General features: G+C 38.4%; 2 protein-coding genes across 6 annotated transcripts in view; one reads left to right on the forward strand and one right to left on the reverse strand.

The window, feature by feature from the left end:
• Positions 1 to 103: 103 nt before the first annotated feature.
• LOC124156523 (protein NipSnap) lies at positions 104 to 11,840 on the forward strand. Its single transcript, XM_046531115.1, has 5 exons — positions 104 to 211; positions 1,530 to 1,712; positions 1,795 to 1,960; positions 8,300 to 8,567; positions 10,581 to 11,840. Exons 1-5 carry the CDS (start codon positions 138 to 140, stop codon positions 10,727 to 10,729), a joined length of 840 nt encoding a protein of 279 aa, XP_046387071.1. The 5' UTR covers positions 104 to 137; the 3' UTR covers positions 10,730 to 11,840.
• Positions 11,841 to 12,607: 767 nt separating this feature from the next.
• LOC124156521 (serine/threonine-protein kinase Tao) overlaps positions 12,608 to 25,566 on the reverse strand; it is a 48,833-nt gene continuing 35,874 nt past the window's right edge. For all 5 annotated transcript variants that reach the window (XM_046531108.1, XM_046531107.1, XM_046531111.1 and 2 more), the window contains 5 exons: positions 24,912 to 25,151; positions 23,778 to 23,990; positions 22,489 to 22,671; positions 21,395 to 21,513; positions 12,608 to 16,660 (listed from right to left, as the gene is read on the reverse strand). In XM_046531108.1, coding sequence (XP_046387064.1) covers positions 16,540 to 16,660; positions 21,395 to 21,513; positions 22,489 to 22,671; positions 23,778 to 23,990; positions 24,912 to 25,151 — 876 coding nt within the window. In that variant the 3' untranslated portion in view covers positions 12,608 to 16,539. The remainder of the gene's footprint in view (positions 16,661 to 21,394; positions 21,514 to 22,488; positions 22,672 to 23,777; positions 23,991 to 24,911; positions 25,152 to 25,566) is intronic.

The following is a 25,566-nucleotide window of genomic DNA, read 5'->3' on the forward strand; positions in this document are numbered from 1 at the left end:
TAGTTGCGCACCGCGGCGTGATACCCATTCCCCCATTCCCCTATTCTTGTACCTAACCACCCCTATCATTCCCCGCTCCCCCCCTCCGGCTGCCATCTCTTTACTGAACCAATTTCATTGACGTCACGATACACATCATGGCGGCAGCCTTTGCGAAGTTGAGGGCTCTTACGTCCGCTAAGTCGCTATCTATAACATCTCTAGCAGCAAGGTATGCTGTCACAAATAAAAGAATTTTCAGAATTATTCAATAATTAAATGTGGTAATGTGATTCCAATTTGTATTGATGAAATTGAACGAGACTCGTATTCTATGGTATATGTACTCCTGAGAAAGAAATTAATATTGTGGGAAAGAAGGCGTAATCGGCTATGATCTATTATCCATGTAATTCTGTGTTATTTGAGGCAATAGAATGCATTATTGTGGTGTAAATGATGCCCGAGTCCGCCAGCTCAAGTCCATTGTTGCGAGGAAGTGATGCCCTTGATTCTTCTCGGTTACCGGTATAGCGGTCAGCGGAATCATTGTTCCATTTCCAAACTTAGTAACAGCACTTATTGAGCTTTTTATATGCATTCGATGAATCGAGTGTTTTCATTTGAGTAATTTTTTGTGTTAACTATATCGTGCGTTTATCGTGAATGGTTGTCGTGCTTGTTCGCTATGGCATTTATACATAAGGAAAAACGGTAAACCTATTTTGAACTCATTTGGAGTCATTTACGTCAAAGGTACGCGTATATATCAACAAATGACCATGGAAATATCCATAATTAACAGTTTCTTTTACATGGCTGTTGGTCACAGCCCTCTATAAATAATGGCATTGGTTTGCCTTATCTTCAAAACGCCGCAGAACTCGAGAGTTGATCGTTTGCCAGTAGTTATATTCGAACAATGATGAGCTGCATATTGAACACTTTCGCTACTCGCAACATTGCGCCTGTCTGTACCACTCATTCAACTTATCATCTTACCTACCCAAAGCTTGAAATTCATGCTCTTATTAAACAATTGGTGGGAAGGATTTAAACATGATATTTAACATTGCATGAACTATGCATGCGACAATGTATGCTCGATATGCATGCGAACAGCTGTGTATGTCTTCTCTTGGTTAATACATGTATGGTAAAATATTAGTGACCAACAGGAGTTAATATTAGTGACGCACACAGGCCTTTAGAGAATTTGATAGTTCAAAGAAATTCAAGCGCAAGAGGCTTCTAGTTAATGGGTTGGATGGGATTGGTACATGGAGGAAAAGCCTGGGTGTTATGAAGGCTGGAATTTTAGTGTTTTCTGAGGCCACAATGTACATTCCACTACTGAGATGTATCTGGTGATATTCAGTCTACAATCAAGCAAGAGATAAATTCCTTGCAAGCCTCATGAAGATTCATTAGCCAAGAAATATAGTGGCATTGATGTGAATGACTTGACTAGACTGATTTGATGAATTGACTAGACTGATTTGCCACTTTTCTATTGTATTATTTACTGTACGATTTTATTTTCTTTGAAGATCCATTTCATCAAGCACAGTATCATGTGACAGCAATGAAGGATGGCTGAGCAAGTTGCTTGTTCGGCGAATCGAACCAACAAAGGAATCCCATTCCCGTATGCTCTCTGACAAAGAAGTTATATATGAATTACTCACCCATAATGTTAAACCTGATAAAATGGACAACTATTTACAGAACTAGTGAGTATGTAAATCAAGCAGAAGTGATGGAATTTTTAATTTTTTTGAAATCGGAGTGTACATTTGATGAGTTTGATTTCAGCCATGAGTCAGTCAAGATGGTTCACTCTCGGCCTGAATTGCATTGTGAATTAGTTGCGAGTTGGACAGTGCATGTTGGAGACCAGGATCAGACCCTGCATCTGTGGAAGTATACTGGTGGATTTGCTGCTGTCGATAGTGCTCGGAAACAGTTGCTTCAGGATAAAGTTAGTCTCTTATTCTCAGTTAAATATGGCAAAAATTGAGATCCAAATTAATAAAAATTCCATGCATGCTCTTGTTATTATATATTGTTTTATGCATCTCACCATATTCATATTCTATATAAATTATTTAGATTTACCTTGTTTCTATTAATAAATGAGTACCTCTTTCAAATGTTTGCATGAGGAAAATCTCTGAAGATTTTTTCTCCATATTTTATAGAGGTGCATTTATTATTTTCACTATCATAAGGGCCCCCGCCCACTGGCATCTTCCTCAAAGCTACTAAATAGTTGCTTTGTAAGTGCGCGGGGGCCCTAAAATGGAGTCCAAATTTTTTTATTTTTAATATCATGGTGGATGTCTTCTTTCAATTCTGTTTTCACATGGTGAGTTAATTTTTTAATTAGGTTCTTTTCGTATCACTTATTGTGTTGATTGGCATTACATTTGCTGAAAGGAGTAGTTTAGAAAATGTAATGCTCGAATGCGAAAGGAAAGGAAAGATTCAAATTTCCTGTGGAACGTAGTCAAGAGCAGAGTCTCTTGCAGTCTCTAACTTGGCTTCTCAAATGGTTGAAATGTGAGTGTTGAGAATGTTACGAAAAAAATAAACAAACGAGGACATGAAATTATATCTAGTGGGGACCACTTTGAACTCATTTGGTATGGAAATGGCATCCTTATGTGACATGCTTCCCAACCATCCAGATTAAATGTTTGTTTAAGTATTAATTTTGACTTGAATTTAGAAATTCTGAGTGCAAAGATATTAAGTCTTTTCAGAACCTTGAACCATTTTAAATTATCAAAATTCTCCTGTGTTACTTAAACCTGTTCAATAATTGCAGTTTCACTTTTTGGAGCCACCTGGACATAGGAAAAGAATATTTATTTTGTACGTTCCACAAATGGTTAATAACAGAAAAAATAAATGGTTAATAATGATATTAGCCTACAGTAAGTGAAGAAAGTTTTCCCACACTAAATTTTGGAAAAAATAATGACAGATGAACTTTTTAACGACTTTACCCTGAGAGCACAAAGTTAGCTGTATACAAAATTTTAACCAAGTGGAGGTGTCTTAATCTGGTATACAGCAAACCTAATGGTTTCCCGTTTACCAAATGTAGGCATCTACATTTGATCTACACTAGGGGCAAATGTCGCTTTTTTTTGGGCTACTGGTAATGTATAATTTAGGTGTACGGTTTTACCAAATATAGATGTAAAATATTTTTTTACCAAAACATTCATATACGAGGGTGGTTTGAAAAGTTCTCGGAATCACCACGAGTTGTCAGCACTAGTGCAACGAGCTTTTCAAGTGATATCCATAGGAATGTTCGCTGTAAACACATACCACGTCAATTCTCGTGGAAGAGAACTGGCGGTGACGTGGCTTTTTTGTTGTTCCCGCATAGTGATTTGCGAAGACGGAAAAAATCAAGATTCGTGCAGTGATTAAGTACTTCGTGAAAATAGGTATGAAAGCATAGGACATTCATGCCGATTTCCAGAATACACTAGGGGACTCTGCTCCTTCATAGTCAACTGTTGCCAAGAGGACAAATGAATTAAAATTTGGTCGGGAGAGCTTAGATGATGGTCCTCGCAAAAGTCGGCCAAGAAGTGTCACTACTCCAGAAATCATTGTAAAAGTGCACAAAATGGTCATGTAGGATCGCCGATTGAAAGTGGGTGAAATTACTCATGCTTGCTAGATGTCATCTAAAAGGGTATATTATGTTTTAACTGAAAAAATTATCTCCAAGATGAGTGCCGCGACTCTTGACGCTGGATCAAAAACGCATGAGAATGGACATATTGGAGCAATGTTTGATCCGTTTTAGGGGAAACGAACAACGAAGTTTTTTTTGGCGCCGGTTTGTGACTGAAGATGGTGCATTTGGGTGCATTACTATTCCCCAGAAACAATATACAGCCAAAGCTGTGGAAACATGATGATTATCCACCACCAAAGAAAGCAAAGACAACTCTTTCGACTGGAAGGTCATGGAATCAGTGTTCTAGGATGTGAAGAAAATTCTGTTTGTAGATTGTTTCCCCAATAGGCAAACAATTACCAACTCTGCTAACCTCTTGGACTATTTGTAACAAAATTACACGAAAAAAGGCCTGGTTTAGTGAGGAAGAAAGTCATCTTCCATCAATGCAATGTGCGCCTGCACACATGTGCTGTCGCTATGGCAAAATAACATGAATTATGGTATTAATGGTTGCCAACTTCTGCTCACTTAATTCACCTGATGTGCCTCCGTCAAACTTCCATCTCTTCCCAAAACTGAAATTTTTTCATGGTGGACTTGGTGGATAAAATGAGTTGACAACTATTTTGCAGGCCTAGAGAAATCTCATTTTCTAGATGGGATCAAGGCACTAGAACATCTTAGGACCAAATGTAGTAATCTACAAGGAGACTACATTTAAAAACAATATAAGTTTCAGTGATGTAAGAACATTTTTTCTATTCCATTCAGAGAAATTTTCAAACCACCCTCGTAATATTGCTAATTTAGTAGTAATATGTAGCTTTTTAACTTAAAATGAATTTATGACAATTTTGATGACCAACCTTTGAAGAATTATCAATTACATATACTTACTAATAACATATGATGGCATTTTCAGCAGCAGCATAGCAGTAGGATAACAGTTCCAAACTCTTGGCAAGGGCGTTCAGGCTCTGTAAAGTTCACCTGACTGTCCAGACAAGGCGGGATACCATAGAGGTTCTTCTGGTCATGGGTTCTGCATAGGGTTTACGTACCTACATGCTCAAAGAAACTAAAAGCAATGAAACCAACAATAGCCTAGAATGATGGACTGATAATAGGATACGACTTAGGCAATCACTACGCAATGAAAGATAAAGGAATTACAATATGGAATATGGTTTATCCTGGAAAATTGAAGAAGCAAATGAAATAAAATTCAAGTTTCACTTGGGATACTTCAAGAAGTTAGATCGGAAGGAAAAGGAAAAATTGATAAATGAAATGCATATGTGCAATGTTTATTTAAGATATCAGAGGGAATGACCTGTACATGCAGACTTGAATAGATAATGAAAGAAATAGACAAAGTAAAATGGAATTTGATGCCATTGGAGAAAAGATGCTTATAATATGGCTAACAATGCAAGGGGGCTCCCAAAAGTAATGGGAATAGTGCTTTGGGAGGGGTGTCTGAGTGAGGGATCGCTTTTTCCCGTAAAAGGTTCTAAGCCTTGACATTTTATGAGTCAGTGTGTGTGAATCTTGGTCGCTCCAAGTCCATCCGTTTGTCTGTGGGATTTGTTTTGGTTAACCAATTTTTTCTGTTTCAATGAAAACGTGTAATGGGTGACTGCTGGGAGCAATGCGGGGCTGTGAAGTTTTGTTTTTTGTTGGGGAAAACTATTGAAGAAACTCTATTGATGATGAGCACTGCTTATGGGGATAGTGCCCTGAGTGAAACACATGTCTACGACTAGCTTTCGCGTTTCAAGAATGGAGAGATGTCGATTGATGACCATCCTTGTTCAGGGCATCCGTCAACATCAGGAACGGACGGCAATGTTGCGAAAATCAATTCCCTCATTCGTGAAACCTGTCGCCGAACCATTGACGAACTTTGTGAGCTGACCGGAGTTGCATTCAAAGGATTTTATCTGACGAATTACAAATGAGAAGGGTTGCAGCCAAACGTGTCCCTCGCCTTCTCACTGACAACCAAAAGGAGCGTCGCAAAAGAGGATCCAGATTTTTTTGATCAAGTGATTACTGGTGATGAATCGTAATAATATGGATACAACCCAGAAATCAGGCAGCTATCAAGTCAATGGAAGACAGCTGTCTCCCCCACCCAAAAAAAGCACACCAAGTGAAGTCAAATATCAAGACGATGCTCATTTTCTTCTTCGACTGCAGAGGTGTTATGCAGGCGGAATTTGTTCCTCCGGGCCAGACGGTAAACCAGTAGTTCTACTTGGAGGTTAAGGAAAAATATGTGGAAGAAAAGGGTGGATCTTTGGCACACAGGTGATTGGTTCTTCCGCCATGACAACCGACCCGCCCACGCTGCACTGTCTGTGAAGCAGTTTTTGACAAAAAACGGCATGACGCCAATTGTACAGCCCCCATATTCACCGGACATTGCCCCCTGTGACTTCTTTTTATTTCCTAGACTGAAAAGGGACGTGAAAGGAAAATGCTTTGGAAATGTAGAAGAGGTGAAACAAAAATCGCTGGATGGCCTAAAGAACGGTGAAAATATTTAAGTGAATTTCAAAATTATTTTGAAGAGTGGAAGAAACGATTAGATAAATGTGTTGCAGTGAATGGGGATTTCTTTGAAGGTGATAAAAATTTGTGGAAAAATATTGATCAATGAAAAGTTATTGAGTAATTCCCATTATTTTTGGGTCCCCCCTTTTAAGAGCAAGATTTAGGGAAATTAATAGGAATCACAAAAACACTAAAATCTGATGCTTTCCCATCAAATATATTCGGAATGAATAGAGGCAGAATGGAGGGAGACCACCCGGCTGGAAGCCCGAATAGCCTTTTCCAAGCACAAAAACACTTGATTGAGAATGATAGTCGATGTTTTTTCCATAAGATAACTGTACAGTTGTTTTAGGTTTACTCCTGCAAATTCAGTCTCATCAGAGACGACTAATTCATTCACTTCGTCCATTTTAACAATGTATTCATTAAAACTTCCACTTATATTAGATATGCCACAATCTGAAAAAATATATCTATCTAAATTAACGATGAAAAGTTTAAAATTCCACAAAACTGTCTGTTTAAGGCAATGTGATTTTAGGAATGCCAGTTTTGCGAGACTTACCAAATGAGGTCAATGCCTTTTTTCTAAGAAGCAATCGATTTCTTCCATGCAACTGCTTTTACAAATGATTTACATAGAAAAGCAATCCCTAACAACCAAAGAAGGTTTCCATGTGACCATATCCTGAAACATATGCAATTATTCAATCGTAGTATATATCGCGTGTATTCATGGTACTTGCTATTGCTTGTTGGGGTGGCTCTGCCCCCCCAAACCCACCCGTCAAAGGCCTGCGGTCTTTCACAGTCACTCTGAAGGTCTTACACTTTTTGTCTGCCGTTTGATATTTCAGGATCGTTCAATTTTCCATTGGCTAGATTAGATAATAGCCACATTCCATTTTCACGTAATACGAGCGCATGGAACATAAATTACATGATGGAAATAAATTTTTATAGAAGAGCAACATTTTCTGAGGAAAATGCTTTGGAAATGTAGAAGAGGTGAAACAAAAATCGCTGGATGGCCTAAAGAACAGTGAAAATATTTAAGTGAATTTCAAAATTATTTTGAAGAGTGGAAGAAACGATTAGATAAATGTGTTGCAGTGAATGGGGATTTCTTTGAAGGTGATAAAAATTTGTGGAAAAATATTGATCAATGAAAAGTTATTGAGTAATTCCCATTATTTTTACTAACTATAGGGACTAAAAATATATAATTATATATAATAATATATATTTCTATGAGTCTGACATAATCTCTAAATTATTCGCTTCAATTACAAAAAAAACGTTGAGAGTATGTTCCGCTGTTGCACTCAATTTATTCATACATCATTATGTAATAAATTTACGAAGTACAATTTTAATTGATAAAGCGAGTAAACACTGTTAAAATGTAGTTAGAAATACCAGTTTCTGATCGAATAAACTTATAAAGAGTTGTCAAAATACATACATAAACATTACTGACGGTCGTCAAAGGGACAATAAGCCGAAAACACTAATATTTCTATGAATCCTATTTTTCAAAATCCGCTATAAACCACGTGCAAAACGAAAATCAAATGTAAGAATAAGCATGTGTAGTTATTTTTCTTTCAAATGGTGTATGTTTCAACTGTACCTGGCCATTGTCACTAATTTAAATGTGCAAAAGAAAATAGGTCGACAGGCATCAATAAAGTATGTATTTCTTATGGAAATGATTCGGGGCCCGTTCCAGGGCCTAATGGGCCCTGCGGAATAATATTCACACCTTTTAAGCCTTTCCTGGATGTTCATAAAATATTTTAAAACCTAAGTTAGTCAAATCGGTCCAGCTGTTCTCGAGTTTTAGTGAGAATAACGACCAGCAATTCATTTTTATACAAATAGATTTAGTTGTTACATACTAAAAGCATTTCAATGTAAATGTTGGTCTAAAGTGAGCTGGAAAGGTGATTTAATAATTAATGTAAAACATTTTAGCATGGGATTGTAAAATTAATTGCAATGCTTGTTGCCTTGTGGTACTGATGAGCTTTTGATTTTGCATTTCAGGAGTTCATGAGCCTGCAAAAAGAACGAGGGTCTTTCCTTCGATCTCGCCATTTACAATATCTTCTTGCATTCAGCTACTGGCCCCCAGTGGAGCCACGTCAAGGTTCTAATTTATATGAAATTCGTAGTTACATCTTGAAGCCTGGAACCATGATTGAGTGGGGAAACAATTGGGCAAGGGCCATCAATTACCGCCGCAACAATGATGAAGCCTTTGCTGGCTTCTTCTCACAAATAGGCCGCCTTTATAATGTACATCACATCTGGTGTAAGTGCAATTTTTAATGACTTGTTCCATCTCTGTGTTATGTAATTCATATTGGGAACATTACCTTGTGTTTGCATCCTTTTAAAGCTGACATTTGATTGTTGTTTAAGTTCCCTTTGACCACAATCTTGTCACAGAGGTTTGGTTTTCATATTTAATTGACCAAAAGAGCTGTGTTGTAGTCATTATAATGGGCTATAGGAGCAGCCAGGGAAAATGAAAAAAACGGGATGGAAAATGTATTGTTTCAGTAGGGGAGGGTAACGATGGAAATGAAAATTGTGATGAGTAACTAGAAATTACTAGTTGAGGAGGCAGTATTTTTGTCAGAGTAACTAACTAGTTTTTAGGTTTGCTCGTGAAAGATTCCAGGCGATTCACAGATATACCAGATTCATAATTAGAAGAGAGAATATATGAAGAGAAAAAACTAGGTATTGCAGTCTTCCAGTGGAGGATGTTAAATTTGACTACTACTTGGATTAATGAAATGTAACAATGGTTTTAAATCGTAGTCGATGGCAGATGGGTGAAGAAGTGGAATTTGCAAGTGGTGCAAGTGTGTGTAATGCCTGATGTGTGGTGGAGGATAGTTTGTGGGAGGCTAGAGACATGGAAACCGAGGGAGAAGATTTGGGAGGAGTTTAAGTACAAATAAGAGGCAGAGGAGAATCATAAATGAAATGATAGGGTAACGGAGGAGGGAACAAAGGAGAAGAATGTAGATGCACAGCTGGGTTGGAGGAAATGTGCTACTCACATGGGGTGGGTAGTGAAGTGGTGGCAACATTCTCTTAAGTAGGCTGTTCCACTGATGGAGTGCGTACATAGGTTGTAATGGAGGCGTGGGAAAAGTTCGACATTGGTATGTAAGTGGGTGGAATAATGTTGAAGTCTGCTTGGGTTGCTAATTATGTACCAGCAGCTGATTATTCAGTCAGTATGCGATAGGCTTACAGGTGTGGGTGGATGTACTACATTAATAATGTCAACGGCGAGATGTTAAGGTTTACCACTTGAGATACCGAAGTATGTATATCCTCTTCTTTGGTGGAGATTTGTTTGCTTTAGAATACTAGGTGGTTTATACTGCCAGATATACTACATGCCTCAAGGAAATATGTTTTTGTGAATAGCACCTCAGTCCCGAGTCTATATCCAGAACTTTAGATGAGGTAGATGACATTCTTTAGATTATAGGCTTTCTCAGTAGAAATTGTTATAGGAAATAACTATAGATCAACTAGGAGCATTTGCACCAACGTAGTGACCTCCACCATAGAAGACGTCTTGGTAGTTAAAGACAGCTTGGCATAATAGGGGAGCACATTGCTGGAGAAGGAAAGGAAGGGTGAGAAGGCATGCTGGAAACAGTGGTGAATATCAAGCGTGAAATGAAATTTTGCTCAAATGGCTGAATCCCCCATCAAATGTCCGTACTCTCACTTATTTCAGTTCCATTTGGCATTGATACAAATTTGTGGGTAATCAAGTGCAAGTTCTTTAATTGCATGCTATCCATTGTAAATATGTGAGTGAATTTCAGTAATGAGGTTAAAATAAGGCAAGAATATAGAAGGTGAAGGACGAAAATGCAACTTATTTCCCTTGGTGATGAGGTTATTTACAAGAATGGAGGTTTCACGAAAACGGTATTTGCTTGTAGGTTTTATGATAATGGCCCATCAGAAAACGATTAAAAATTATGTTCCTCTTGATCAGTAAAAGTAGCTTCTTTATTCCATTAGGCATTCTGTGCATTTGTCTTAGTGTCAGCATAACTATGTATACATTTTACACATCACAACTTCCCCTATGCTGGCATTTGCCAAATGGAATATGCTAAAGTAAAACTCCTCGAGTGTGACTCATTTTCACTACAAAATTGTGCCTCTGAGGTGGTTCTGGAAGAAGATAGTATGTAGATATATTTGCACGTACATATTTTCTCCTACAATTTCCTGTGGTAAATTGGTGGTCCTGATAATTAATGAATGTTTTTGGTTCCCTCAGGTTATGGTGACCTGCAGGTGAGGAAGGAGACGAGGGAGTCTGCTTGGAGAATGCCTGGTTGGGACGAGTGCGTAGCATACACGGTGCCTCTCATTCGAGAGATGGACTCGAGGATCTTACATCCCACCATATTCTCTCCGTCTCAGTAACAAAATAATTCCTACAAAGTTGATTTATTGGATGGGCATCTTCATGTATTGTGGGCAAAATATTTCTTAGCCATGGTTTGAGAATTGAGATATTTGTTTACACTACCATAAAATCACCGTGCGCTCACTGGGAGTACCATGAATTATGTGCTGTGGTTCTTGCTGTACAAGGCCAATCTGCTCCAATGAAGTCATTGGCAGTTAGTATTTTATTAGTATTCATTCTCACACAAAAAGCCTTTGCAGGTCACTTTAACTTTGACAAGCCCTCTCAGAATTTTCAGGGACGGAAAAATGATTCTGGAGGTCTCACAGCTGTATTCCTTCCCCCATTGGGCTATTTTTTTTTAATCCAGTGGCAATCATCATCTCCTGAATCGAAAAGAGCTTTCAAATATTTTCCCATAGGACATATGTTGACTTGCATTGAGGAAGCTTCATCTTTTCTTGCAAATGAGGAATGTACCGACAATACAGCCGAAAATATTTATACTGCTCATTGTGAGGATGGATTACTCTAGGTTTATGTATGCAAGCTCATTACTCTATTTCTCGTGGTTCCTCTCATTGAAGTTTTTAAAGTAACTTGTGATGCACAGCAGACGAACCATTTTCCCACCTCTTCTCTTTTTTAAATAAATATCAAGCCTGGTGATGTAACCATCTCTGTTATTTTTGTAAACTTGAGATATAGGTGTTAGGTTTTATAGTGCATTATTGATAATGGCTTATAGTTTGTAATTATAAATATTGGCAAGTAAACTTAGTACAGGAATGTTGTTATTTATGATTTTGTTGTATATGGAGAATGAATGCCTCATGACACACCCGTTCGATTAAATTTTGTTAAGATAATGTTCATGTTGAGTAGTTTAAGTGTGGACATAGGGGATTTCGATTTTATGAAGTGAATGTGTTAGAAAGAAATCCTTAAGCCACATGCAAGCAGCTAAACAATGGATACCCAACTTGTTAGGTTCGATAGAACCAAGCTTCTGATGACTGCCAAAAGCCAGCCCATGCATTTGGTGCATCTAGTCTGCAAATGAATACAATAATTTTTTACAGATTGATGTAATTGAGAGTTAAAATAAAATGAAGTGTGTTGAGACATGAGCTTTTTCCTTCTACTGACATATTTGATAACAAGCACTCTATTTGTTGGAAATATTCAATACTAATTTTTGGGCTTCGCATTAAGACCCAACATGTAACTGGTCCTCATCATCTGAGATAGGTGTACTTCAAGTGACTTTTATTCAAGAACCAGTCTTTCTGATCTGAGCTCCATTTCAGGTGCGGTCAGCACAAACGTGCAAGGTTCATACCAATTCTCCATTTCCCTGACTTTTCCCAGGTTTCGAGATCTATTTTATTTCACTGGCACTAGTCATATTTTGGTGCTTTATGAAAAAATGCCTCTAAGTATCCTGTGAAATAACGTTAAGTATAAAAAATAGAGTGAGTGTTGTCCAGCCAACAAAGCAACCACCTTTCCCCACTCCGACTTGGCAAGCAACGCTCAACCAAGCATTCGACCACAATTTTCAAACTTTCTGTGACTTGGGGATTTGTCCCTGACCATTGCCTGATTTCCCTGACTTCCAGTCCCAATTTTTATTTTCCCAACTGCTATGAACCCTGTATGAGAACAAAATTATATGAAAACTTATTACCTGCATTGATGAATCACCTTTGCTACCCAGCCCTATGGCTCACTGAACATCTAATGCAAACATAGGTCTACCAGTGTACCATGCAAGAAATATAAAGTGTACACTATTTCAGGAGGGAATGTGTACTGAAAGCCACAATTAACCTCCTTTGAAGAACAGGCATTTCAAGGTGTATTGAAGACACTTGACCACACAGTGGCCGTTCTTGAAAATCTTCTGCCTTTATTAATGGATCAGGGTAAATGATTACAACTGGAAGGATAGGTGTTGGGCCTGAATGTCAGCAGAATAATTACAAAATTACAGATGTCAATAGCAGCAAGGAGGCATTATAAGACGGAAGTGTGAGGATTTGGGAAGGGAGCATCCTAGAAATTAGTCACTTGTGACAAAATCCACTTGCTGTAATCAGCCAGAGTCAAAAATTGCAAAATTTTTCCCAGCAGCTATGAAGTTCCTCCACTGCCAACCAAATACAATTTCAGATGCACTATGCAGTAGAACTGTGTCCCATTGACAAACACACTCACATGCACAAACAAGTACACTGATGCAACCTTGTGCATGGCCATACGCTAGGGCTGGGATGCCACAGCACCCTAACGACCAGTTACTTTTTCAGAATACCCAGCCCTTTTATTTCACTTCTATCAAAAGAAATGCGCCAAATGAAACGAGATATATAGAGAGAGAGATAAATTTGCTTCTGTTACATCACAAAGAATATACGCATATATTAAAGTCTGAGCACACGAGGATATTGAGAGAACTGTAAGATTAAACTGACCCCAAAAACAGCAACTTAATTGTATAAACCAAAGATTACCACTTCTGATCACCAATCCAACATTTTTATTTACATTACTATTTTGGGTAAGGTTTCTGGGTTCTATAAGGGTAAAACTGCAATAATTTAACAAAAGTATGACAAACACTTCACTGAAATATTACCACAGTCAAGCAACTTTTAGCACTGGTTCCACAGTGATAATCAGCATAGCACACAGATACTTGAAAATTATATATCTATAAAATAAAACAAGCCAAAATTAAGAAGTAAAAATCACACACAAACTTGAAATGATCATTACGGAATGATTAGAATAATTTACCGATTGCTACCTTTTGTTTTTGAGACCATCTAATAAGGTAGATACTATCATAAATAATCCATTAAAATTTATTACAATGGAAGGTAGGTTGCCCACTTAGATCAGACATCACACATGAAAGTAACAATATCAACTATGTTCCGACAATGTAAGGAGATTAGCTATATGAGCCTGCAACAAGCCATAAACTGGGTTAAGAAAACTGGAACAAATGATCATATGACTAAATGAGTAGCTGAATATAGAATCACACAAATTATGATTCAAGGGTATATTGAGAACAGATCCAAAGCTAATTAAAGAGTATACAACTATTGCGAACAAATATCCCTTTGCCTTTCATCATGTGCTTCAGTTATGTCATCCTCTTTGCTTTCACAACGACAAGACAAACTCAAAAGTTGCAATATGATACACTATCTCTACATTTTCAAGATGCAATCAAATGGGTTCCTCTTGTGTGAGGCTTTCCTTGTCACCACCACATCTGCACATACTGTATCTGACGCTGGCATCGTAACTTTGACTAGGAGTGTGTGGCAGCATATGAGGTAATTGAGTAAATTAATATATAGGCCCACAATGTTTTCGTCATTTAATGTATACCATCAGAAGGTGAGAGATGAAGAAATAAATAGTCACTGAAGAGGGTGAGAAGAGTAATATTTGGTTTGGCACAAACAGTTGGCAATACAGTGTGACTGCCAGACATGAAAAAACTATGGTTAAATTAGCCAGCACATGAATGCTTCTACCATATACCAGTCCTTACTTGGAATGCAAAAAAAGCAATAACTTAGCTCATTCAAGAGAGCCACTCATCATATGGCCAACCAATTGTGAGGATAAACATAGGATTTGGCCACCACGTGGACCAAGGAATTAAAAACAAAAGGGAAGAAGCAATAGAAGTTAAAGAACTTCAAGCCATTAATACACCTGCACTTCCACTGTATGAACATTAAATGAATACATGATTAACTCATGATTGTGTATACAAGTATACCACATCAGGAAAAAGCTGAACATAAACTGAAGCTACATCTGCTTTCCTTTTGACAAGTATAAAATCTTTCCAAATGCTCAATTATAATTCACATGAGAAAATTCCACAGCACCTAAAGAAGGAAAGGGAAATTTTCGTACATATCCAATACAATTGACTCATTAAAAATCTAGGAAATAAAAGGATAAAACATAAGAGGCAATACAACAGGATACTGAGAATGATTTTTCAGTATGTGAACTCTTCACTTTTCAAAGGTATTCTAAAATAATATATGAATATTCAATTAAGAAGATAGACAAGGATCTTGTTTTTTTTTACAACAAGGTTCTCACAGGAGGAACCTTTATTCACCCAATATACATACACAGTCCACGCCAGCTTCATATGCAACCAGTCACGCAAGTTGCTGTGCCTTCATCAACCATCTGACACACAGAGTGGGTGGCACGCTTCTTCCGAGGGCTCCTCTCACGAAATGCAAACGCACCAACGGCACAATACTACATATTTGCAATGACACACACACACACAGTCACCTGCTCTCACCACCATCAAGAAGTAGGCTCTTGCTTCTCCTCAGTCTCACACAAGTGCAAAACGCACAGAAAACACACACTTGTTTCCTATCTCTCTCATTGGCCAAACGCAGAGGAGTGGGTGGTGAGGAGGGGGATGAGAGAGGTGCACACAACGACAGATTAGAGAAGGCAGAGCAAGTTACGACAAGGGTAAGACTAGGAGGCCACTCGAGAAAAAGCCATTAAGTTACCCAGCAAAAGTATTAGAGTTTTTTCAAAGTTAATAATAATTATAATAAACGACAACACCCAAAGTGGTGTAGAGCCAAGGTTCAGACAAACAGATAACGAAAAACATTGACACGATGGGTAGGGGCCAATACATTTACACAGGGTCAGGGGAAACAAGGCATTTGTGAGGAGAGGATGTCCTACCAAGGGAGGAGGGGGGAAGAGGTGGGTGGGGGGGGGGGGGGCTGGAGGGGGGGAGGGGGTAACAACGCCTGAAACATTGAGCTGCACACCACCTTGAGGGACGATTTCACATGCGCACGCACACACTTTTGTTCTCACTCCCCACTCCTCTCTCCCAAACATCCTGAACTGCTTAATCATACACTCTTAATACTCACACGCACACACACACACACATATATTTATTTATTTATATATATATATTTATATATAAGCTTTTACTTTGATACACATATGTTTACAAAAAAAATAATAATTATCATCATTGTAATAATAATATAACGTTTGCATTTACCTGTCCTTCCTTTCCAGAGTTCCAATCTTCATGTCATCACATTCCCCTCGTGATTTCTTCCTAAATGAACGCTAGCGCACCCCAAGTTCAATCCATTCCAATCTCGTCAAGACCCTAAAAACCTTGCGCATCTCCTTCTCTCTTGATTTCAGCAAACACACACTCAACGCACATTTGTATGTACATGCCCTGTACACATGTTCATACGCATACATCAAACATAAATATATGTTTATGTAGAGATCTTCTGTGGTGCTTGATGCAGTGGTGCTCCCTTTCCGCCACTCGCAGAGTCCTTTCCCAGCAAAGGGGTGATAGGGGGCGGTGCAGGCAGTATGGATACCTTGTAGGCATGTGTAGCTGTGTGCATATGCGTGCGTCATGAATACATACACCTACATGTACTTCCATATGTACACACATTCACATACACACGTTTCTTTTTCCTTGTTAGAAATATCATTGTACAAAGACGTTTGAGGGTGAGGGGGGAAAAGGAGTGTGGATATCGTTTGGAATGGCTCTGGGGGCGGGAGGGGAGGGAAAGAGACCAAGTGGTGAGGATGCGGGGAGGGGAGGGGGGCTCACAGCTGGCTGGCCCCCTTCTGGCTGGCTGGCTGCGAGTGGTTGGGCACAAGACATTGAATGAAACGAAGAAGAAGAGTAGTTGAGCGGCAGGAAGGAGCAGGAGGTGGGGTGGGAGGGGAAAAGAAGGATTGGAGGGGGCTAAACACTGCCGGGTGGGAAGGACATTGAGCTGTTACTATGCGCCAGACTAAGAACACTTCCAGACAGGCTTTCGTCATCCGGGTACGCCTCCTTGGACGCCTCTGCAATTGCCAGGGCACTGAAAGTAATGACAAAGTGGAACATATTAATTGCAACACTAGTTAACGGCAAATTATCGCCTATGGAAAGCTGAATACACAGACAGCATGTAGACAAAAAGTTGGACCAACATGGAGTACATAGAATTTTTTAAAAGTTATAGAGATAAAAAAACAAAGGATAAATAAAATCAAACTTATGTGACAACAATATGCAAATGGTGAGCAGGAAATCAACATAAAGTGAATAATTTCTGCAGATGGAATACACGTGAAACCTAATTTCTTTAGTTTTAAAATGAGTGGGTTTGTGCAAGGAAATTTATCTTGGGGGTTGCATGCATTTGTCACCAGGCAGGCTTGTGATTACCATACAAAAAGGCTCTCCACTCACTTTTTATGGCCAATATTCCAGTAATATTGGACAAAATCTTTAAAACAGTGATTATTCTCTTTTAGCAATGATTAACTCTTTGAAGGTCAACACTGTGAACAATTACTGTTGAATTTTCATCTAATCATTCGGGGATTGATCAAGGCGTGGAGGATGATACTGATTTGAATACTTGACAATCTGTCTACCTACTACTAGGACTACCTAGGATGGCCCCCCTCAACAAATATCCTAGCCTGCATCCCAATCTCCCTTGCCACCTTCCCCTCCCCACAGTATCCCTGTAGCCAGCAGTGATCCCTTTCTGCTACAAAAGAGCATCTATTTGCTTGAACTGAAGTTCTAATGCAGCAGGCAAATTGTCAAAATGTCCCACCATTCTTGAAAGAGGGGAAGAGTTGCCATGATAATCACCACAGAATAGAGGGTGAGTTGCTGTGAAAGAGAAGGTAAGTCACACTGGGCACTATCCAAAACAGTTGGCTTTACGCTGAGGATTACGTCCAAAGTTCTCATACCCTTGGCAAAGGGCAGAAAGACCTTGACTGTGGCTGGTCCACTCGATTGCCCTCAAATGGGGACAATTGAAACTACAGTTGGGGAGTCACGTGGTCCCTACCTACCTAAGCGAGGAAAGTGCGAGACGAAATTTTCTAAACTCTTGAGGCTCATTTCTCCACAACCTTGAAACTGTTAACCCATTATAACCCAATGTTGCTTCAAAGCAACATAAAAAATGCATAAATTTTCTGCCCGATTTTGGAAATATCTAATCTATGCATCATTTTTTGGTGTACGTTGTAATGAATAAATATTTGGCTGACGCGATAATTATGTTTAAGTGCAAAATTTTCAATTTTTCAAAATGAAAAATCCATAAGTTTGATTTCTCCCTGAAGCAGCTCTGGGTTAGAAAGGGTTAAACAGCGACAGGAGAGATTTAGCTAGCCAAAGACTTAATAATTCAAAGGAGTGTCTATTGCAGAGTTGAGGAAGTGGAGTTGTCATGCTTCCAAAATATCTAGGCTAGAGAAGCCTTGATTGAATAAGGATCAGAGCCTAACCTACAGTGACAGAACCTTGATCTATTGCTCCTGCATTGATTATTTCCCCAAATTTATCGTTTGCCGTTCCTGGTCCCAAATAAGGTTCCATGTAGACAATGTGATTTTTTCCAGCATCTATTCCAGCATTTCCCGATGTACCGTTTTCCCACTTAGGTTGTTTGAAGATCATGGTGCCAATGTATTATTTTCTTGCATTCATTGTTTAACAAAACTCCCTTCAGCCTCCGCTCCCCTCCCCCCCTATGATGCTTTCCTCCTCACCTAAACCAAACAGAAGGCCCCACACACCCCAGATCATGGCTAGCACAGGTTTCATGTCACAAAACCATAACTCATTAATATCGAAAGAAAATATCAAGTTATGCGAAAATATTAGAAACGTGTTTCACCCTTCGCCCTTTCTCAGGTTACCTGTTTCAAAGTTCTCTGTTCTTGGAGGTCAATTTGTGCAATAGTCACCCATTGGCTCAAAAGGTGTCTAAGAATAACTTTCGGCACTTGGTATTATACCTTTATTGGATTGAAATATCAGTATTATGCACCTAATTATTTTAAGAATGAGACCAAACACGACATATTTCTAACATTATTTAAGCATTTTAAGCAAGGAAATATTTGGTAAAATAGGATGGCGGCTAAGCATCCTGACGAACTCGTTATACTCGCAGTAGAGCTTCTCGGCAGTAGATCTGGTAATTTTTTTCCGAAAACAAAATATTGGATTACAATTTGGAAGATACAGTAGACTCTCGTTGTTACTAAGTTCACAGGACCAAAAAACCGGAGGTTCGTAATAATGAAGTTCGTAAGAACGTTTCTTTTAGGAATCGTCGTCCAAAAAGTATAAATAATAAACGGGTTTAAATTATGCGCAAATACATAAATACTGGAAAATTAGTATCAGTTTCAAAAGAGAATGCAGCATGATGCAATTGAGGGTTGATATCCTCCTAAATACAGTAGGTCCTCCATATACGAACTAAATGCGTTCCGAGACCTTGTTCGTAAGTTGATAAACCTACAGTCCAGTCACCGAGAGTTGTCGGATGACAGGCAGAATGGTCTAGGTCAGGGTAGGGGGCAAGGTTGCCAGGTGAGAGATGGAAACTCCTACTTCACTTGTAAACATAATGGTTCCGATAAGAAAGGAGCCAGAAGGTACGACAAGCCCAAAGTAAAAATCACTTGTTTTGGTGATTCGAAGAAAGGGTTTGTTTTGGTGGAGCAGGCTTATTACGGTACTCCAAATGCATTTGACAACGCTGCATGACTTGTGGCATGAGGTGCGTTTGGGGGACAGCGATTGGCCGCAAACCGTGATGGCGCAAGGTTTTCCGCCCTTCCTTTTGTGCTCTCATCGGACAACTCTTGCCGGCCAGACTGCATGCAAATAATCAAGGAGTACGGTTATCCTGCTGAATAGAACACTGCATCACAACTGTGCGCAAACTTATGATTGTGAGGAACTGATCTAGCTGGGCTGGTATAACACAGCCAGAGCCAAAAGAAATTGCTCCCCACAGGAAGGAAGAGAGGGCGAAACGCTGAAGAGTTCTTAACTTCACACCGGATTCAACGATACGTTGTTCAGATTGTGCCCAAAGTGCGAGTTCCTATATGCCACACCACGTAGCATCGGTTAAATCGAAAGGCACCAAATTTGAAATTTGTGAATGCTCGTATTTCTGAAAGTTGGAAAATCGTATGTCCGTGGGAAAAGAGACCAACTGTATGTCCAATATATGAGCGGTAACGAGTGGGTCCACCATGATTCCAGAGGAAGGAAGTTTTATTATATGATGTTGCGTGCCTACTGAATAAAGAACCATAAAAGACACCCTTGAGCATAGTACACGAGAAGAACTTAAACGTGGCGCATTTATTAAAACTTAGCGTAGTGCATACCAACCTAAATGCTGTTGCTTATTCGTGGAATTTCGTAATTAAGTTCATTTTATAACCGCCAGGACCGGGGCTGAAGTTCATAATTTCGTAAAAACGAAAATTTCGTAACATTTCTTTTATTGTAACTTGGAATGGCCTTTTCGTCGGGACCAACGATTTGCTTCGTAACAACGTTGTAATTGTACTCTGTGGAAAAGTCGTCATAATTACTACTAATGTCTGAAGTACTTGTAGGATTGCATTCCCGAACTCTTTTCACATTTAAATTCAAGAAAATTAGTACTTAACTGCAAAAAACCTACCATGTGAATTAAAATCACAATGTTTTCATAGATTTCCCAGAGGATATAACATAAAAACATCGTCATTCTCCTGTCATTTGTTGTATATGTATTATGAGGACAAGTTAAGCTAAGTCGTTCCTTCTTTCTCACAGATTACACGTAGAAAATGACAATAACCCTGACCTATATGATTTGATTTATTTAAAAAATAATAAAAATTTGGCAAATTTTCCTATACAAATCTCGGCAACAGCAGTACACATTCTCAGAATGAACCCATATCGATGAATATATCGATATTGATATGATGATTAATAAGACATTTAAAGATTATTATAAGCAGATTTTTATATTCCACTGTTTAAATTCTCTTAAAAAATTTGTCCAATTTTATCTGCTTTCTATTTCTTACACGAAAATTAAGCATTATTGGGTTAAATTTCGCATGGATATCCACAGCATCATCTGCTACTGCAACACTTATCAAGTAATGACGCGTGTACTCCTCACACTGAGAAATGGATTTGGATGCATCATGGTCGTAGAAAGAGATATGTGGGATGAATGTAAGAAGGTCAACGGCTGATAATAATAAAATAAATAATGAATTCGGAGGTTTACACACTCGGAATATACTAGGAAACGACTTGCGGGATGCTTCATGGCAAATAATTAAGTGTACAACCCAGGAAAGCGCCACTATTTTAAGTTTACTAATCAAATAGTTTTACCTGTATTTTGCTCAAATGGTACTGGGACCGAGAGAAAATACTGTACTAAGGAGGAAAATGTAAGGAGGAGGAACGTACTAACCAAGTTCCACTGTACATAAAAAAATAACTCCATGAGTTGGGAACAATTCTTGTGGAACCTTGAGACCTGAAGTCACAAAAATATTTATTTCTGGAGAATGTGAGACATGTGGTAAGAAAACTATGCATTCATGAAAATTAAAATAATTCTTCCCTTCGCTCACAATTCAGTAGCTTGCATTATGAAAGCTGGACAAAAGCCTCTACTTGAGGGGGCAGTCTTGGAGAAAAGGAAACCACACTTGAAGTGAAAAACCAATAGAAAAAGTCATGGGGGAAATAAAAGACGAACCTGAAACCCAATCGGGCAGACTCCTCATCAAAATTCTCCAACTCACGGTCTTGCCCTTGGTGGAGCAAGCGGATCCTCTCCGATCGTTCCTGAAGAAACTGCTGAGTTTCCTCTTCCATCTGAGCATAGAAGACACAAAAGCATCAAGATTAATTTTCCATTGTGAGGCTTACTTCTTCCCTAACTATTCAACAACTTGGTATTTTGCAAGACTCATGAATCACGGGAATACAAGGTGGCAATCAATGATAACAGACTAAAATGTAATGTTCCAAAGATTTACAAAAACATCTACTGAAAAAGCATTTATTTACATTTACTCGCACACATGCAATGATGTTTAAAGCAATTCCATGTCAAATGATAACAGAAAACCAAAGTAAACATCTTATGAGATTTATTAAAAATTCTTGAATTTACGTAATTCGATATCACAAATTGCTGATTTTTTCATTTCAATGACTCTGCAACATCATCAGTTTCCTGTATCCATAAGATAAGAGTGCTCTATTTTTGGTTTAGTGATGCTCATGTTCATAATACTTTTAAATACAAAATGAGCCAGGTTAAAGGACAGAGAAAATATGCTAACCACTAAGGCATTAAAATCACTCTACATTGAGTTATTTTCTTAGACAAGGTGAGAAAAGCATCTTACAAAGGCAACACCACATTGGTGCAGCCACAATTGGTGGTCAAATTTCAGTCATCTCACCACTTGTGAGCAGCCACTATAGCAGCCCACTTCATGGACTGATCGACTTTCAGTCACAGGAGCATTTCATTGATCAATTTGCTAAGTAGGCAATTTTGAGAATGGATGCAACATGAATGTGAGAGGATAAATAGACTGTGCTCTAATCTGTTATGAGGTGCGCTAGACAGCATAAATACCTGGCACATCAGTGTGCATGTTATTGTATTACTTTGATGCTGCCAAATGCCTCTGCAGATTTTCAAGCTCAAGTTAAATCTCATTTTGTGATGCGAAGATGATCAAAGGATAATCACAGCCAAGTGATTATATTTGAAAGGTCCAGTCCATGAGCAATGTCTTCCTCTAGCTTTCCAACACAACAAAGGCCCATTTATACCTTCTGCTCAAGAAGAGCCCTTCGCACTGACACACGGTCCTCCAGCTCCTTCCGCTCCCTATTCCTCTGAGCTTCTGCTTGCATCTTGTTCTTCGACTGGTAAGCCATCAGAATTTCCAACTCATAATGCAGCCGCTCCTTCAGCTGATGACATTCAACCTCCTGCGACTCATCCAATCGTATCTATAATCAGAAAACAGCAATGGGTTAACACTTATAATGGAATGGCGCTGACCCGCCAGATGCTTCTTCAAGTGCATAAACAAATGGTAGTCGCTTGGCGCTAGATCGGGACTGTATGGAGGGTGGTTTAATTGTTCCCAGCCAAAAGAAGTGATAAGGTCTTGTGTTCGATTTGCTGTGTGTGGATGGGCATTATCGTGGAGCAAAACGACACCTGCACTCAGCATGTCAGGCCTTTTGTTTTGAATAGCGCGGCGCAGTTTTTGTAAAGTCCCACAGTACGCTGTTGCATTGATTGTGTCGCCGCAAGTCAAAAAATTGACCAACAACACACCCTTCATTGCGGGACAGTGCCATTCCGATGATGACGAAGTGAAAACGACCGTGAAGCAGTGGTTGTCTAATCAGGCGGCAAGCTTCTTTGACGATGGCATATAAAAGCTGGTCCCAAGATACGATAAATGCCTCAATAGTAAAGGGAATTTTGGAGAAAAGTAAAGTAAGGCCTTTCAAGTGAATAAATTATTTTTGAAAAAAATTTAAATGTTGTTTTTTTATGTCAAAATGGTACTTACTTTAAAAACACCCCTCGTATAATCTATAATACATAAAAATTATGTATTTTTGGACTATAGAAAAATTTCAAAGAAATTAATAAATGTTTCTATTAATTCTATTTTTTATATCGGGGTAAACTATAGGACTGAATAATGTTTAAACATTTTCATTATTTACAACAAAATATGCATTCTAAAAATAAGCAAAAGCCAATTTATTAACTTAAATTAATGTTTGCAACTTATTGTGGAAGATGAGTGTTGAAGACGTAGTAGTTTTCCCTAAGTTGAGTTACAAAACTCATGAAGTTCACAAAACGGCTAATTTTACGGTGCGCGGAGTCAAATATTGCACTCGTGTGTCTATATTTTTTAATTTTTCATAAAACAAGTCGTAAATTAGAATTGAGAGTAAAATTACCTTTAAAATGACATATTATTCATTATTATGGAATGCACTGAAGTCCAGATATAAATTTGCAAAGTACCTCGGCACATCATTTTGACGCCGACAGTAAGGCTATACAGAGTACATATGTTCACACTTACCGATTGCTTCTGCAGCATTTCAGCAATGCTTTGTTCATACTGATCGCCTAAGAGGGCCAGCTTCCGCCTCTGCTCGTCCTTCATCTTCTTGATTACAGCCTTTTGCTCCTCCTTTGGCGTTGTTTGAAGTATCTGTGCTTTCAGTGCTTTGTACTGCCTTGTTTGGATTTTGCACGTTTCTCTAAACTGCTTACGTATTTGCATTTCTTTTTGCTAGGAAAATTGGAGGAAACATGGAATTACAAAAAATGCATGGCTGGCTCAATATTGTACGATATTCCATTTGTACTTCCTAAGCATTAATTGTAATCGTTTTCCAAAAATGACATAAAACCAGTCTTGAATACTTCTACGATTTTCTCATTTCACTATTCCATTTATTTAACTATGAATTACCCCTACATACAATGAATCACATGTTTTCTGTCATAATTATTTTGGTATGATGGAAAATATGTAAATATATTTGTTCATGTTCAAGAACTCAGTAGTACACATAAGAATAATATACCCACACAAGACTTTAAAAAAAAAAAAAAAAAAAAAAAAAAAAAAAAAAAAAAAAAAAAACAAACATGAAGCCTTTAAAAAGAGCAGCATTTAAAAAAAATTTCTGGTGCTAAATATGGGAATAACATCAAACGTTGGGTTGATAAATATTAATTCTGGCTTATTCTACAAGCGGAGAGCAGATATTGTCCTGCACACGGATAAACAAGTAAAGGCCCAGGACAGAATTTGCATGAAATTACTATGTCAAGCTGCACAAACTATATGATACCACACTAAGCTTTCATTTACTCTAAACGTCTGATAAACAGTATTTTCTACCTGAATGACAATGACTATTCGCCATGAACAGATATTTTGAACTGTTCTTTTTACTGAACAGGTTCAAAGTAAATGGTTCATCAAAATGAACAGTTTAACCCACCTCTAGTAGGCATACGTGGATGGAGCCTTAAAATGTTGGCTTCCTCATTTCAAGTTGTTTAGTCACCACAACATTCATAATCTAGTTGTAATCAACATCTATCCTCTGCTTAGACCACCATTACTATTATATCCATGGTAAAAATTCTTATTTTTAACCAGAAACCAACTAAATTAGTTTTAAGTATCCAGTCAACTCACCTTGAGGCACTTTGGCTGTTGTTTGAGCTCCAAGGCATGCCTCTTCCTTAGTTCTCTCTCTGAGCGCTGCATGTAATCCTGTTGATTGGCTAACTCAGTGTGATGCTGACGAATTACCTGCTCCTCTCTAAGCGTATGAACAGCCTTTTGCTGCCTATACTCCAAATCTTGAGTCTGTTCGTGGTGACGTAATAATATTGCATGAGCCTGTTCCAACTGCTGTTGCCTCTTATTTAATTCCTGTAAAAAAATTATGTTGCAAATAAATTACAATGAAATTACCAAATGGATGAAAATAAATGAAAAATGCAAAGAAATTTTGATGACAGCCAAACTTTGACTTTTAATGTAGTTCGTCAACTTGCCTTTAACGGTGCTGCATGCACTAAACGACTAGAGTGCTTTACAATTTTCCAAGTCAACTACCAACGACAGTGTGTGGTGCGAAATTCAAAGTATTCGAGAGCATACCTTTAGCATAATTATTCGAGACCTCTGAATATCGAACACTTTCTAGTTTTCGAGGTATTCGCGGATACTATTTGCACATCTCTAGTTTACTGTAATTGCAACCTTCCACACTGAGTCAATGCTTCTCACATGCGACAGTGTAGCACTTTTAGGCCTACACTGAGGGTTGATTTAGCATTTTTTA

This window comes from Ischnura elegans, chromosome 3 (genome assembly GCF_921293095.1).
Source record: "Ischnura elegans chromosome 3, ioIscEleg1.1, whole genome shotgun sequence".
NCBI lineage: Eukaryota > Metazoa > Arthropoda > Insecta > Odonata > Coenagrionidae > Ischnura > Ischnura elegans.

Excerpts from the sequence above, each read along its gene's own strand:
- LOC124156523 (XM_046531115.1), top strand. The coding sequence starts at position 138 with ATGGCGGCAGCCTTTGCGAAGTTGAGGGCTCTTACGTCCGCTAAGTCG. Across the intron at positions 1,713-1,794 it reads GACAACTATTTACAGAACTA|CCATGAGTCAGTCAAGATGG; the intron begins GTGAGTATGTAA and ends GTTTGATTTCAG. Across the intron at positions 8,568-10,580 it reads TAATGTACATCACATCTGGT|GTTATGGTGACCTGCAGGTG; the intron begins GTAAGTGCAATT and ends TGGTTCCCTCAG.